We start from the raw sequence: 16,042 nt of genomic DNA, 5'->3' as shown, positions 1-16,042 counted from the left end.
ATTGATTATTGGATATGCAGCAAATGCATAAGAACCAGAAAAAAGATGCATTTATTGAGTTGTGCTATTGCAGCATCATACTTGAGTGATTTCAGACAGAAGGTACACTTGGGCTGGCAGTTCTGTTTAATTAATAGCCCCACGAGAAAGAAGTCTCATTTCTCTGTTCTAGATATCTGCCTGCTTGCCCCACACATCTAAAATCACAGCACAACTCAGAAGTTTTAGGTGCTCAAAAGAGTGCAGGATTTCAGTATTCTCAAAGAATTCTGTTTGCTCATGATGAGAGTTAAGACCCTTTGGAGTAAATATGTTAAAGAAAATGAGATGCTTTTTTAAAAGGATTAGCTCTCACAGATGATCTAAAGATACTAATTTACACAGCAGAAAAGCAGAAACAATTGACAAGTTGGAATGACTGGCTTTCTTGGTGCCTGTATCACTAGATTAACTCCAAGTATCATGAGAAAAAGAGTCTTCTGAGGGGAAAAAATTCCCACAGGTCATCAGATCTTACTTTCTCCATGCTTAATCCAGCTGTGATTCATAATTTTAGCCATGTTATATTTTAAGAAATAGGAAACATTGCTCTTTTTTTTTTTTTCTTTCAGAAAATATTTTGGAGAGAAGATTGGACTATATTTTGCCTGGCTGGGAGTTTATACACAAATGCTTATTCCAGCTTCAATTGTAGGGATTATTGTTTTTCTTTATGGTTGTGCAACTGTGGATGAGAATATACCAAGGTAAAACAACAACAGTAAAATGCTTCTGTAGGCTAATTTAGGCCAATTACAGGTGACGGGAGAAAATGATTTTGGGGGTTTGAACAGAGGGAGCATTAGCATTGTGGATTATGCGGAGCTTCAGCTTTCAGCATGGGCTAATCAAAGGATTTTCTGCTGAACAACAGATTTTTCTTCTATTATTTGAGGCAACTAGAAACTCAGAATAAAATGTTACCTGCCAGAATAAATGTGTTGTCAGTAGTGTCTAGGGTGAGCACAACTGAAGCTGTGGCTCCCAATTTCTAGGGCTAGCCCTGTGCTGTTCACAGTGTAACAGACTGCCTTAATCTGTGTTTGCTGGCTGTGGCTTCCAGGCGTCTGTCTGCCAGCAGGCGATTGCCAGAGTACAGTGTGCTCTGTCCACTTTCTGTCCTCGTGCCCTGCATGCTTCATCTCTTGGAAGCTGTGCATAAAATGAGGCAGCTCCACAAAGATGGGCTGTCTTGCAGTCCCACTGATTTCTGTTTGCAGTAAGTGGTGGAGCTCTACAAAGGGCTGGGAATGGGTCTCAGAACTGAACCACATTTCTAAATTGTTGATGATGCTCCTAGTGTTGCACTAATGTACTAAATAAAAATAACTCTTGGCTGGTTGCTCTTTTTTTTTTTTCCCCTAACTCAGATCATTATGTAAATTAATGTTAAAGCAAACTAACAAAATGCAGCTAATGATAGGTGTTGATGCTTCCCACCATAAAATGGTGAGGAGCATATTGGGAGTCATAAAGATAAATCAAGACTATACATGTCTAAAATAGGCAATTGCGGTCAGATTAACAAAATCTTGATGTCATACTTTCAATTCTTTTTGTAAGTTTGTATTATAATATTTTAACTCCCTATGCTTTTGCGTTGTTAGTCCTGCATCCATCATCAGCTGTAGATGAAAATAATCTAGTTTGAACAACAACCTATACAATCAGTGGCAAAGCAAATTAATGGATGTCAGAAACTAGATGCTTTTGTTTATTAAGATTGCTTCATACCACTTCCAACAGTTGGAGAAAGTCAAGGGGAGTGTCACTATTTCGATTGCGTGGATGGAGTACAGAGACGTTGAACTCCAGAGTCTTGATACTCCACGCTTCCTTTGTACCTATAAGTTTCTATTCTATAATTAGTATTCTGAAACAATTTTTTTTTTTTACTGTAAGATCCTGTAATAAAAAGTATACAGTCTTACACATCTTCTAACGATATCTCTAAAGACACTATTACTCACTGGAATGCAAGCTGGAGCAAGAAATCAGTCTTGCTTGAGGAGTCTGACCCCTGTGGCAGTGTGGGTTACAAACAGGCCTGTTCACTGGGGGCAAGATGTGCAAAGCATTATGAAAGTACTATTTGATGGTCCTGCAGACCAGATATGCATTCAGAAATGGATACTGTGCAGAGGAGAATGGTCTGTCAGAAACAATTGTCGGAGTATGGAAGATGAGCTATGCTGACCTTGCTTTTTGCCTGTCTTGTTGCTTCATTGCAGTATGGAAATGTGCGACCAGAGAAACAATATCACCATGTGTCCCTTATGTGACAGAACATGCAGTTACTGGAAAATGAGCTCTGCTTGTGCAACTGCTCGTGCAAGTCATCTGTTTGATAACCCTGCAACTGTCTTCTTCTCTGTCTTCATGGCTCTCTGGGGTAAGAAGATATATGACTTGATGTTAAGTTTTTAATTATTTAAAGTACAACAGGAAAAAACAAAAGAGATAAAGCAGTATATTTATACTCAGACAGTTAATTATATAAAGAACCATTCTACTTTTTTTTTTTCCCCCTTCCCATGAAACTGTCACCCCAAAATTTATTTTCTGGACTGAAGGCTAAAAATTCAAAAAGTTGCTCAAGATGAATATCAGATGAAACTGTTAAGCATCTGTCATAAAACTGCTGTGTGGTATGTCAAAATTTCATTAACAGGATTGCATAGCTTTCCAGCAAAATCTATTTGCAGAGCCAGCTTCCACTTTAGAACATTACAGAAAAAATGTATTAATGTACTTTGGGCCTGAGGAGAGGGCTCAGCAGGGAAGTATAATGGCCTTTAACGTCTCAGGACAAATCATGATTGATTCTTGAGTGAGCTCTGAGATGCAATTAAGTTTATCAGGAAACAGACCTCGTGTTTAGACTGTGAACCTAGAACTGCAGCATTATAGGTGTTTTTCTGGTGCTGACTGCCCCTGTATTTTGAGCAAGTCATTTAATCTTTCTGTTTCTTTTCTCATCTGTAAAACTTTCAAAAAATATTAATGCCCTCCCCATGAAATCTTTGTGTGTTCGGGGATGACTATGGAGGGCTCAGGGATGGTTATCAAGGGCTGTGTAAGGGCCAGGTGTCACTGCTGTTGTCCTGGTGTCATTCCTTACTGCAGACAGGAGATTGGCTCTGTTGGGAAGCCACCAAGCAGCAGATTCCCTTCGAGGGGGACTCGGTGCTTGGGGACTGCCAGGACTCCTCCCCTAGTCACATACTGCCAGTATCAGTGAGAGCAGCACAAGAAGATTTTTGCCCCTCCTGTAAACTTTGCTCAAAGAACCTGTTTTCAGTTATATTTAATCCTAAAAACATAGCTCAAGTTTTCATTTGTTCTGGCTGAACTAGACCAGCTTTGCAGCAGAGTCTTAAAGATCATCGCTGTCTTAAAGATCATCTTGCCATGTTACATGTATGGAGAAATGTGATATACCTCGAAGCAGGATGCCATGTCAGAGACTTTAAATAGTCTGATTCGCTCATGCAGAGAATCAAATATCAAATATCTCTCTCTCCCTCATTTACTATTGCTGTGAACCCCACGTGGATCTCAAAACATAATATTCTCTTGTCCGAAGAGTAATGCTCTTTGGCTCCTTTTCCTTAGCAGAGAGTTATGGGTCCTTCCTTCCATTTTTGACATTTTTGGGCAAAGGAAAGCAAACTGGGAGAAGACAGTCTTTAGGCTCTGTGCAGAATAAGGTTTAATATCTGAGATAGCTTTGGAATGGGAATCACATCATCTTTAAGTGCAATTCTATGAATATGTTCTCTCCCTGTCTGTAACAGAATGAAAAGAAATTCTTTTTTGGGGAAGCAAAATACCTCAGGTTCTTCTGGGTCAACATAAAATTTTATTTTGGTGTAATACCATCTAAAATAATTATGGTTTCAAAAAAAATGTCAATCAGAGTTGAGAAAATCCAAGACTTTTTCCAAAAAAGTCCAATGTTATGAGTTTGCATTATTGCAAACTTCATTTCCAAAGGATTTGTCAAAACAAATTTTTAAATTAATTTAGCACTTTATTTTTTTAAGGAAATGATATCCAGAAAAATTGGTTATCTCTAAATGTAGGTAGATGTATATTCTCCGGTGCCATTTCTGAGCACCTCTACATCTAACGGAAGGTTTTATTATGTTCATGTACAGTTGAAGAATTGAGACAGAGGGAACGTAAGTAACCTGCTAGGCTGACACAGGGAGTCCTTAACATAAGAAGGAACTTATTCCAAGTTCAAAGGTATCATTGCGAGCAACCATTTGGCCAGGCTTTCTTTTTATGATGGAAGGACTTTGACATTCTGGAGAACTACACTCACATGAGAGTTAAAACAGCTTTAGCACTGAATTGGACCTCTGTCACAAGTTCATCGCTAAACATAGACCATAGCACAAAATGCCATTCCCCAAAAGAGCAGGCTCTCCTGGGCCCAACCCTGGATCTTACTTTGTATTGACTGGTACCAACTTTTTCTCCTAAGGAGTAGACCTGAAGCTTGGTATGAAGAGACATTAAAAATCTCAAAGAATCCAGATGAGATGATAATCTGGACAATAACCTTCTGGAATTTTTCAGCTCCATTTCTGTTTATAGGCCTAGATAAAATATGAAAATGCAGGTATACTTGGCAAAGAGGCAGTGCTTTGCTACTGCATTATGCCTGGCACGTTCACTCACTGCTTTTCAAATGAGCTAACAGCTGGCTGTGTTTCAGATGTAATATTTTCATTTTACATTTTTGTAAGTCAATGCCATAAAATGATTTCTAGTAGTAGTGTTCTAAGGAACAATATACCTTTTGTTTTTTGTATTTCTCACTGACATGGAAACTGTAGACCACACTGCGGGAACTCCCAGGGGTGAGAAAAGGGGAGGGAATTCCAGGATTGTGACACAGACTCTTTTAAGATACAGTTATGACAATACTGATTTACAGGAAGCATATGGCTCAGTTATAAGTTTTACACATGAGAGTTTCACTTGAAAGACTAATGAATGCTATGACCATAACCTGGTTCCAGTCATCATAGTGTCCTTTCCTCTCAATTCAACTTTGTTACCCTCTTCCTGCCTCCAGTTTTTCTGAATATGATGGCAAATGTTTCTGAGCACATCTGTTTATACTCACTGCAGAGAACTCCCCTGGGGACCCCATTTCTCAGTAGACTTGCGTCTTTCATAATCGCTTATTTATTATACAGTACTGGTGTATTCCCAGCATCTAAATATGTCCTCTGAGAACTTCCTCAGTCTCATGCAGAGAGACTGATACAGGCTGGGACTATTTGTTGTGACTCAAGAATTGCTTTAATGGTGTTTCTTTTCTGTGTCTTCCCCAATGAAAAAGAAAACGTCAGTGTTTCTAATTCTAAACACACTTTTAAAGGTTTCCTCTTTAATCATCTGCCCACCTGCAGCTTTTACACTGGCATGAGTGTGTCAGTTTGCATGTGAGTATTAGAGCTAGCCAGACCCTTGTAAGCACTAGATGGATGTAATTATAACAATATACAATGCTTTATCTTAATATAGTTGAGGGAATAACTATACCACTAAAAGCACACATACAGAAATATAACTGCTTTAACATGCTAGACACAGTATAAGGCTTTAAATCAGCTATATTTTGTATCCATAAGAGCCAGTTTTGTTCAGATTTATGGACAGATTTATATACAGATCAAGACCAACCATATCATTAGTGTGCAAATTTAATTAAGTTTGGGTGTCTGACTTTCTTAGACCCCTTAAAAATTGTATGTATCTTCCCACATGAAGACATGGATATAATAAATGCCCTTTCTTTTAGCTTGCATTAAAAAAAAAAAAATTGGCTCCCAGAACTGATTATCAGTATTTCCCAGACAGACACTACTGCTGAATAAAAGACTAACAGAAATGGAGTAAAGTTAAACTGACCCTGTGTACTACACAATATTGTACCTGCTGAGACCTTCCAGGGATCAGAACCTGCAGATTTACACCAACCTAAGTGAAAATGAGTTTGGCCAGCATGCCTATTCATAGCAGTTACAGATTTAAGACAAATTCTAACCCAGGCTGATACAATTCAAAGACTTCTTATAAAATGTCCAAATAATTGTTTTAAAAACTGTTGTTCCAGCTGCTACGTTTATGGAACACTGGAAGAGAAAACAGATGCGTCTCAACTACAGGTGGGACCTGACTGGGTTTGAAGAGGAGGAGGTTTGTCCCTTAAGTTCTGACTTTTTGACTTCCATCTTTGTATTATAAATAGTTTTTTTACTTTGAGCTGCTAGACATTGCTTCATGGAATACTACTCCTGCAGTATTCTATCATGTAAAAGAAAGGAAAATCCTGTATGTGAACTATTTGAGATTTTTATAGCAAGGGTATGACTAGTACGCATTGTTGTCATAGAAACATAATTGTATAGCCACAAAATCTATTTTTTTGAATATGTAGTCAGGTCACACCTAGCAGTGCAGGCATGGAATATACAGCTCATGCATTACTCCCTGGCTGCCGTCAGGGTGCTAACAACCAAGGACCTCGTTTAGCTCGCACCGCTGTAAATCAGTAGTGAACGTATTGAAGTTGATAAAGTTACAGCATTGTAAAAGAGCACTGAAAAAATCCCATTAACTTTAATGATGCAGGATCAAGCCCTGACTTGGCAAATATCTAAGAAAATATTGCCAGACATGTGGGTTCGGGGCACTGGGAGGGACACAAATGTGGAGGTGGTATTTTTTGCATATGCCAAAAAAAAAAACCCAGCCAGATTTATATTAAATGTGCTAAACTGTGTGAAAGGAAAAAGGGACGAATCTGTATGAAAAAGGGTATTAAGAATCAATGAAGTTCTAGAAAGAAAGGAGAGAAAATATTCAGTCAGTTGAGAATCTGTATTAGTCACCTTTTGATTTTAATTTTGTCATTTTACAACAAGTAACCTCTTCCCTAGATCACAACCAAGTAACAGCCATGGCAGTCCTGCCTTTGACTTTAATGCATTTCAGAACGGACTGCAGCATGCAGTGCAGGTCTTTTCTATTGTCCCATCATGTTCAAAAAGCTATGACAATCCCACCACAAGGTCTGAGCAAGAACTTACACTTGGTGTAAAAGCTCACTGCCTTGCTCTCTGTCTGCCTGGATTTTTTTACTATTGTTATTGTTAAAACAAATACAACTGTACCTGTCATATCATTAGATGTTCTAAATAGGTGCACAACAAATGTTGTTTAATTTGTTGAAACAAATACTTCACGGGCCCTTTGCTATACACTGTGCCGTGCAGCTTGGTGAGCCTGGTACAGTTATTGTTCCCCTCCCCACCAGAAATCTTTTTGCTGGAATTGTCTTCTCTTAACATATACATCTCCTCCATAATATACTGAGGCGCACTGTAGAGGCAACCTCTATGCCATGCACTTTGCTAGAAAGTATCTACTTTACTGAGAGAGAATATGGGGATTTACTTCCTGGATACTGTATTGCTCTTTTATTTTTGGTAACTTGTTGTTAGCATACGTGAAAGTGGAAAGGATTAACTGTATCTTTCCGATGACTATCTCCTTCATGTCTGAGTTCAGAGCTCTACACAGCTACAATGTTGCGTGACCAAAGGCAACAGCTATTAATAAAGTATATTCTATTCTTTGCTTTGTATAATCAACTCTAGACAATACGATCTTGAGTTCAGCAAAGAGTTTAACCACCTCCTATTTCTGATTTTGGTGATTAAGTTGGTACCCTGTGCTATAGAAAATATCTCAAATGATATACTAAATGATATACTAAAATACAAAGTAGCTCATCTTCTGGATTTTTTTTTTTTAGGAACACTTAGTTCATGCAATGTTTACAATAATGTTAGTAAATATCATTTTAAAGCATGAGTAGACTGAATTCCTCTGGTAATGGCTAGCCATCTGCTGTACCTATGATTTAATTTCATGTGATTTTAAAATATAACTGCAGTATAACCTACAACAGTTCAGTAATCAAATTTTTGTGTTTTGTTTTTTCTTGTTTTTTGTGAAATTTTTTCTGGTTTCCTGAAGGAGGCAGTCAAGGTTTGGAAAACTTTTTTTTTTTTTTAATTGCTCCTATCTTTTTTATCACGTCTGCTGGTGAAAACCATCTTTTGATCTCAGCCTTTTCTTTTTCCAGCATCAGATTTTCTTTAGAACTCCACTGATTCTTTTTTTCCTTTACACCCTTCCCCTCTCCACTTCTTCAGACTTTTTTCAAGTCCATTCTATTTTCCATCAAATGCATAATTTTGAGCACTTTCTGAATCTTTTAGCTGTCTCTTTCTTTGTATTTCTGAGTGTTTCCTGTATCCTCTCCTCCAATGTATATGGGCAATCTGTGGGTGTTGTCAAAGATAGGACTAGAACATCTAAACTTGGTCCATCTGAAGACCAACTGGCAATTGTGTGAGTTCCCAAAGCTGCATACTTTGCATATTTACAGCAGATAAGTTTCCCTCATGAGCTGAGAATCACAGAAATTACAGTCAACAACTTGTAAAATCTAATTTTTATCAAAAAGAAAAGTCATTGAAATCCAAGCATATCACATGCTTTAAAGCGTGCTTTTTGCAGGTTGTGCTGTATACTCTTAAGTATTAAATTTAATCTACACAGGGTAGACATATCACTTGTACACCATGTACAGGTGTTTGATAGGGAGTGCAGATCTGTTGTTTCTGCTGTAGAATTTAGAATGGTACGGTATTCTTACATTTTCTTTAATCTACAGTCAACTATCAATTGACATAAATGATGTCTCAGTTGAATTAGAATTCAATTAGAAAATTTGGAAATTATCAGGAAATCAACCTGCCACTCATTCATATGTAGCTCATAGAGAAGATAGATAATTTTGCTTTTTGTTAAATATGACTTACTTCACAGGATCATCCAAGAGCAGAATATGAAGCTAAAGTTTTAGAAAAATCACTGAGAAGAGAATACAAACATAAAGAGGTATGGTAAAAGTATTTACTTTTTGACCTATAAAAAGCTTTGAAAAAGGCCAGTTATAGCAGGCAGTGACCCAAGACTAGGGGAAAAATAGAGACACTGCATATTGTATTTAAATTGCAAGTATTTTCAATCCTAGCATATATGTAATAGAGTCTAGAAATATATATAGATATAACATATACTTAATAAATATATAGCATATATGTAATAACATCTAGAAATGTCTTCAATAATAGTGTACAGAAGTGTATTTTAAGAAAGTTACTCCAGCCTGATTGAATGGGAGTTCCTGTTAGGCTAACAAATAAAGTTGGAGAAAACTGGTAGAGAACAACTTATCCTGTGCTATTTTAAGTAACTAAAGTGTATCGGGAGAGATTCTTCTGTCTTGCTAGCATGCATCCTTGTGACATCCTCATTTTAATCTTGGGGCTAAAATGTGAGGTTCTGTACATATTCTAGTTGAAGATTTGAATACGTGCGGCAGCCTCTCATGGCGTTCTTCTAATTTTTCCGGTAGAACTCTACGATTTGCTCTTGCCTTCTCACTGGAAACCTACATCAGCCTAGACGCTGTTCCGAACTTTGAAATTGCTCTGAAACATGAATGTTCTGCTACTGAATTTGAGTGTGGCTTTTTTAAGCTTAGGTCTTGAGGTCTTACTGTTTTTGTAAATTATCTTTTTGCTAGAGTATTAATTAGGAGTACTAACACCAATTTCCGTGCCCAATTCCAGCTTTGGTAATAACTTTCCACCTTTTAAAAACATAACTTCCTTTCTGCTTCACTGAATAAGGTATCCCTCACTTGTGCATTTAATTTGTTCTTTTCCATTGTCATGACCAAGGTGCTGCCTGTCTCACTAATGGGCAGTGCAGTTCCTCTGAGGAGCTTCTATACCCTTTCACTGAAGGCTGTAATTCCATATTGCTCTTTGTCAGCAGCAGACCACTTTGAAAAAGCTCCCGGTCTCCCCCATATGCTCATTTCAAGGCTACTTCCCCCTTACTTGCAAGAATTCAGCTGTTTGTGTGACCACATTTTTAAGCAGAGAAGTAAATGCTCTTGCTTAAACAAAATCTGTCAAAAAAGTGTTGGCAGAAATTCTTCTTTTGGATCTGTTGCTGGTGGAATAGTAGCATGGAACCATGGCCAAAATTGGGGAGTTATATTTTCATAGGGCTTTCTACCATCTAACTGCAGTAACCATGTTAACATTGAGTATGCTGTAGTAGACACCATACATAGATAAACTGGATTGGCATTGAATTAAATGTGTCTGATTTTGTCACATGCTTATACTTAAGGAATGGTGTGCCCTTAAAGGATGCTACAAAGCTGATACTGATATATTCTAGTTTATTTATAGAACACAACGCATAAGCCTTTCAGTGTAATGTGGAATACCTTACTTGCAGCATTGCTTTAAAATCCCTTGCAGAAGAAAAAGAATTTGGGTTGCTGCCCTTTTACATGATAGATAAACAATGTTTGAATACAGATTCTTTGTATTTAACTAAACATCTGTAACTTGCTGTACTTTTTGGTATATTAGGAATTCAGACCTTGAGTGTAGAAGACTATAGGATAACTGGACAATTAATGAATCATGACCTCAAAATATCAGAATATGAAAGCTGAGCAATTAGGAGAGGATTTTTTTTTTTTTTAACAGATTATTTATAACTTTTTGGGCTCTGTTCAATTTGGATGTTACTAATTTGGGAAACATGAGAAAATGAGTCTTTACGAAAGACTCAGTAATTATCTTTCATTGGATCTAGAGCGTTAAAAGTTCAAATTCAACAGTTGTAAGACAGCTAGGAGATCTTCTTAAAGAAAAACTATCTAAAGCCAACTTAGAAATTCCTCATATTTTTTCTTCAAAAGTCACATAAAATAAAAGTTATTTTTAAAGATAAACTTTTCAAGAATCCTTTACGCATCATAAAGAAAAAAGAAGGTTGCAATCCTAAATGAAAAGAAGAAAATCCTTTGCCAGGTCAGCTTGAGCTCCAAACCTTGAGCAAAGGGTTTGGGGCAAGGAGAGGAGTTTGTGTTGTTGGGTTTTTTTATTAGCCTAAAGCTGAAACATGAAGCATTGAGCAAACTAACAGAGCATTCACTTGTTGCTAAACTGCTGTGTACACTGACTCAGTAGAGAACATAGAGATTAATTTGGCAGTGCTTTGTAACATTGTGTTGCATGATCCTTTTTGTTTCCTTAATTGCCATCAGAAGCATCGATATTTTCCAGAAGTGACAGCAAACAAATGGAGACAAACAGTTAAGACAGTCATGGCTGGGGCAAAATTGGTACTTTTTATTCAAACTTATGAAGAAATTCAAATTATGAATTATGGAAGACTCAAATCAGTTGTTTTTCTCAAAAAAAACTTTGGCTGTTGAACCTTTGTGTAATATTCATCTTTAGTTCTGGGGTTTTTGTCGTTCCTCTGCCCCCGCCCCTTCTTCAGCACTCCTTTAGTCACCATTTCTGCATGCTGGGAATGGCACTGCTTGGCTAATCTTAGCTCCACTATATTGGATGGATGTTGCGCTTTGCAATGGAGCATGGGCCATGTGTTTGAAGTGTTGCTTGCTCTTCTCTGAGATAACACRCATGTGCCAAGAATAGAATTTAGAGTAATGTTTTTAGAATTTAGAGTAATATTTTTATGTTCATTATAATGTGTGTGTTGCCTTCTGTAATGTTACTTTGTTGTTTACTTTCTGGTGTTTAGAAACAGTTCCCAGCTTCAAAGTTTRTGAAAGAATCCAGATCAGCAATATTATTCTAAATGAGATTTTCATACCCAAGTAGAGAGTGGGAAAAGCAATGGGTGGTTGACTGCATTTAGGATATTCTACAAAGAGTTATTTTACCTGCCTATGTTAACTTCTATCGAAGCGTGCTGCTGAACGCAGTGTGGATAATCAGGTGGTTCAGATTACTGCTATTGAAGCAATTTGAAGTCCATCGCGCAGCAAAACAAAATCTTCCCTGACCAATGGGCACTGAACCTGCAGGCTCCCAGCAATCTCTATTTCAGTGGCACCAGTTGTGTAAATGCAGACTGCAAATATTATTTGGGGAGGAAGAGGGGAGGGAGGTGAGTTTTTCCAGGGAAAGCAAAAGAAAATATTTAACAGTAGAAGAGATCTTACTTCACAGATGAAGGAGATGTGCAAATACTCTGTCAAAAGGTATTTAGAAAAATCTGTTTGATTTCTGCTCACAGTGCAGATGCTTGACCAATTTGAACCTAGATATGGAGTAAACAATTTTCCTGTTTGGAATTGTAACTGTAAACGCTGCGTCTTTGCATCTTCTAATTGGATGTGTATTTGTAGTCCTCCTTCTCTGTGTTTTTGTCACATGCAGAAATAGAAGATATCTTTTTGGCTGCTCTGTCCTTATTTAATTTCAGCCTTTTTTTTCCAAATTTTAGACCGATAAGGAAAAACTGACATGGAAGGATCGTTTCCCAGCCTATCTCACCAATTTTGTTGGCATTATCTTCATGGTAAGAACATCTGAAATGTACGTTACTGAGTCTTTGCTTAGAATAGAATTGATACACGTTAGTGAAAGCATGACAGACCATCAGATTGATATGGTTTGCAATCCAAACACTTTATTGTTTTATAATCAAAAAACTTTTAAAGAGATTGAATTACTAAATTGCCTCTGCTATCAGTGAAGAAATAACTGTATCTGAAAGTGGTGAGTGAGAAGTGAGGGCGTGGCGATGGATATTACTACCACCACCATCAATGGAAGAAAACTTTAAAAGTACACAGGTCTAGAGAATGGCATAGTTTTTATTCTGAAGTTTTTGGAAAGAAATGGCATACCAAATTGCAATCCTGATTGCAAGGATTTTTACTAAATCAGTCAAGTTTGGGGTTGTACCATACAATGGGAGAACTGAAAACATGTAATTTAATTCAAGAAAAAGGAAAAATAATGATTAAACAACCTTTATTCATTTGCTGATAAAGCCTTTAAGCCATTTGCCTTTAAAACAAATTTTGAAGGAAATAAAATTCAAGATTTGCAACTGAGTGGCAGATGGATAAAAAGTTTTAAGCCCTTTCCAAAGGTAGGATATGCCAGACTACCTTTTGTTTGTTTGTTTGTTTTGGTAAAATATCTGCTTTCATAAAATGGAGATGCAGTAAATCCAATCTCTGTGGATTTGTGCTACATGGAAGTGATTAGTTGAAGGAGGAAGGACTGGAATTAATGTTGTTATTGTAAACTGATGAACAGCCTGGCTAGAAGAGATACTAGTGAAGTCTTTTTGAAGGAAATGCTGGAGCGAAAGCAGGTTCCTTTAGTGGGCTTTCCTCAAGAAGGGGCCTGAAAGGGCCGCGCAGGTGATGGTTGAGTGAGGTTGGGGTGATTTGGGTGACAGACTCCTCGCTTTCATCTGGAAGCTAAGTGTGAGTTAGGAGCAGATGATAGGAACACCCTTGTCACATCACCTCGCAAAGCCCAGGTCTGAGGTATTTTCTGTATCTCCTGCAATTTCACTGGGAGCTGAAGAATTGGTACCTTTTAAGTATCATGTTTTTAATTTATTCCTCTATTTAAGCAATGAAAAAATGAGTAAGACTTTTTTTTTCCCCATATACCTTTTTGCTGTCAGCTCCATGTGTCCAGCATTTGATGTTCTTTACATTGTGCTGAAGCATTAGATTTAACTTCAATTTGGGACTATGACAGAATAGAGAACCTTGATAGGGTATTGGAAGGCTTGTGTGCAGACCTCAACTGAAAAACTCCTGCTTCAGCCTTGCCTTTCCTTTCTTGTAAGGCAAATACTATGTGTACATACTGTTGCTATTAGAACTGAAAGGAAGTACACTAATATTTTAATACAAACATGTAGTTTACATTTGGGTGCCTCTTAAAAAGCCTTTTGCTTGTGAAGGTAGCATTATTATATCTTTTTTTTCATGTGATGGTCACATTAGTAGCAAGAGAGGATTTCCACAGCTCACCAAAGCAACTGGGAGCCTTTATACAGAATCTGGTGGACTTGGGATGTGACCCAGAGATCCTGTTGTTAAGATTATTGCTAAGTCCAACGCGAAGGAATTATAGTTAATTTTTTTAATAAGAAACTATGCTATTCTTAATTGCAGGTTGGGCTGACATTTGCTATCGTGTTTGGAGTCATAATATACAGAATCTCGACTGCAGCAGCTTTAGCAATCAGTTCGACTCCATCCGGCCGGTCAAGCGTTAGGGTCACTGTCACTGCCACTGCCGTCATTATCAATTTGGTCGTCATCATCATCCTGGATGAAGTATATGGCTGCATAGCAAGGTGGCTAACTCAGATCGGTAGGTTCAAATCCTCCAGTCATGTCTGTTAGTGCAATTATAAATGAGAGGACAAAAAATGACTTGCTGTTATAACTAACTTCAAACTGGTAAGCAAACCCAGGAAATTCAAATTTAAGGCTAAAATTCTTGCCAGTTACTTAGAAATATCAAGGTGCACATAGACTCAGCTTTATTTTTAAAGTTTTTCTTTCAGCTGTGGTAGCACTGATCTCTAATCCAGTTATGGGTGACATGGATGCAGCAGAAATTCCTGTACCTAATCTTGAACTTGTACTCTACTATATCACACAATTACTAATTTCATTTTCTAGCATTGTTTATTTGGCATAAGACCTGGTAAGAAATGAATAATAGTGAATGCAAAAAACACTGTAGAAAAAATATTCTGAATGATTTGCAAAAACATCAGTGACAAAAGGCCCAGAAAACTTTTCAGATAAGTATTTGCCCATTCTGCAAACAAATATTATCATGGAGGTCAACCAGATGTGAAATGAAATTGGAATTATTGTTGTAATGCAGCTGAAAAGTAGGATCCTTACTAGATTTACCACTGACCTCAGTGAGGTTCTATTGGTTTAACACTCCAAAGATATATACCCCTTTAAATAAAGGGTGGCTGACAGTTTCCAAAGCCCACATTTATAAGATTTTGAAATGCTCTGGGTAGGATAATCCCTTGAAGTTTCTTATTTATGTCATATGGTTTCCAGAGGTTCCAAAAACTGACAAGAATTTCGAAGAGCGTCTGATTTTTAAGGCTTTCCTTCTGAAATTCGTCAATGCCTATACGCCCATTTTCTATGTTGCTTTCTTCAAAGGCCGGTGAGTATTGGAGGATGTCATTTAGGATTTCAGCTTGTTTTTTGTGAGGCAGTGGTAGCTGGGCCTGAGAAAAGGGCTGGATAATAAAGTAACTGTGGTTTAAAAAAAATCCTCAGTATTGGATTAAAAACCCTGCAGCCTTATGGGATAAAGCAGTGACCTGTGTGATTCTGCTGTTTCAAATTTGTTAAAGCCATTTTGCCAAGTTAACTTTGTACATTCAGATAAAATGCCACATCAGGCATTGTCTATTTATCACACTCTAATTTTATGTCACAGCAAGTAGTATCTCTCCTCTTGCAACCAGCATGAAAGCACAAAGCTAAAATGAACTCCATGTCGCATGTTCTGGCTAATGCAGCAGATGTGAGGTTGGGTGTCCACATGTAGTCTGAACACCTTTAAGATGCACCTTGGAGGATTTCTGCAAAGATGTGTCTGTAATATGAGGGGGCACGTAAACAACTCAGTAAAAACTGTAAATCAAGTTAGCACTTTTGCTTTAAAATCAAAAAAAAAAACAACCAACCAAAGAAATGAACAAAAAAACCCCAAGAAAACTCCAAAATTGGAAATACCTAATTACTTTCCTTTGCTTTTTCAGAACTAAACATTAACTTGTCCCACACAAAGGTATAACATTTCACAATCAACTTCAGGAATCAATTATGAAAAATATATATTATATATGAGTTTTATAATTCTAACCGTTGTGTTCTAGATTTGTTGGACGTCCAGGAGACTACGTCTACATTTTCCATTCTTTCCGCATGGAAGAGGTAATTGCATTTTACCCCATCTGTGATCTTATCACCTGGGAACAG

At 37.4% G+C, this 16,042-nt stretch overlaps 1 protein-coding gene across 2 annotated transcripts in view; it reads left to right on the top strand.

Annotated features, from left to right (window-relative positions):
• ANO1 (anoctamin 1) overlaps positions 1 to 16,042 on the top strand; it is a 50,710-nt gene that overhangs the window by 24,043 nt on the left and 10,625 nt on the right. The window contains exons 10-19 of one of the 2 annotated variants that reach the window (XM_026089368.1): positions 612 to 746; positions 2,271 to 2,431; positions 6,176 to 6,258; positions 8,104 to 8,115; positions 8,962 to 9,033; positions 11,273 to 11,350; positions 12,487 to 12,561; positions 14,189 to 14,390; positions 15,107 to 15,218; positions 15,940 to 15,997. In XM_026089368.1, coding sequence (XP_025945153.1) covers positions 612 to 746; positions 2,271 to 2,431; positions 6,176 to 6,258; positions 8,104 to 8,115; positions 8,962 to 9,033; positions 11,273 to 11,350; positions 12,487 to 12,561; positions 14,189 to 14,390; positions 15,107 to 15,218; positions 15,940 to 15,997 — 988 coding nt within the window. The remainder of the gene's footprint in view (positions 1 to 611; positions 747 to 2,270; positions 2,432 to 6,175; positions 6,259 to 8,103; positions 8,116 to 8,961; positions 9,034 to 11,272; positions 11,351 to 12,486; positions 12,562 to 14,188; positions 14,391 to 15,106; positions 15,219 to 15,939; positions 15,998 to 16,042) is intronic. The other variant, XM_026089369.1, reaches the window with a different exon arrangement.

The sequence above is a fragment of the Apteryx rowi genome, unplaced genomic scaffold (genome assembly GCF_003343035.1).
Source record: "Apteryx rowi isolate R43461 unplaced genomic scaffold, aptRow1 scaffold_81, whole genome shotgun sequence".
Lineage (NCBI taxonomy): Eukaryota > Metazoa > Chordata > Aves > Apterygiformes > Apterygidae > Apteryx > Apteryx rowi.
Note: the sequence above shows the minus strand (reverse complement) of the source record. Positions and strands in the feature narration are given on the sequence as shown.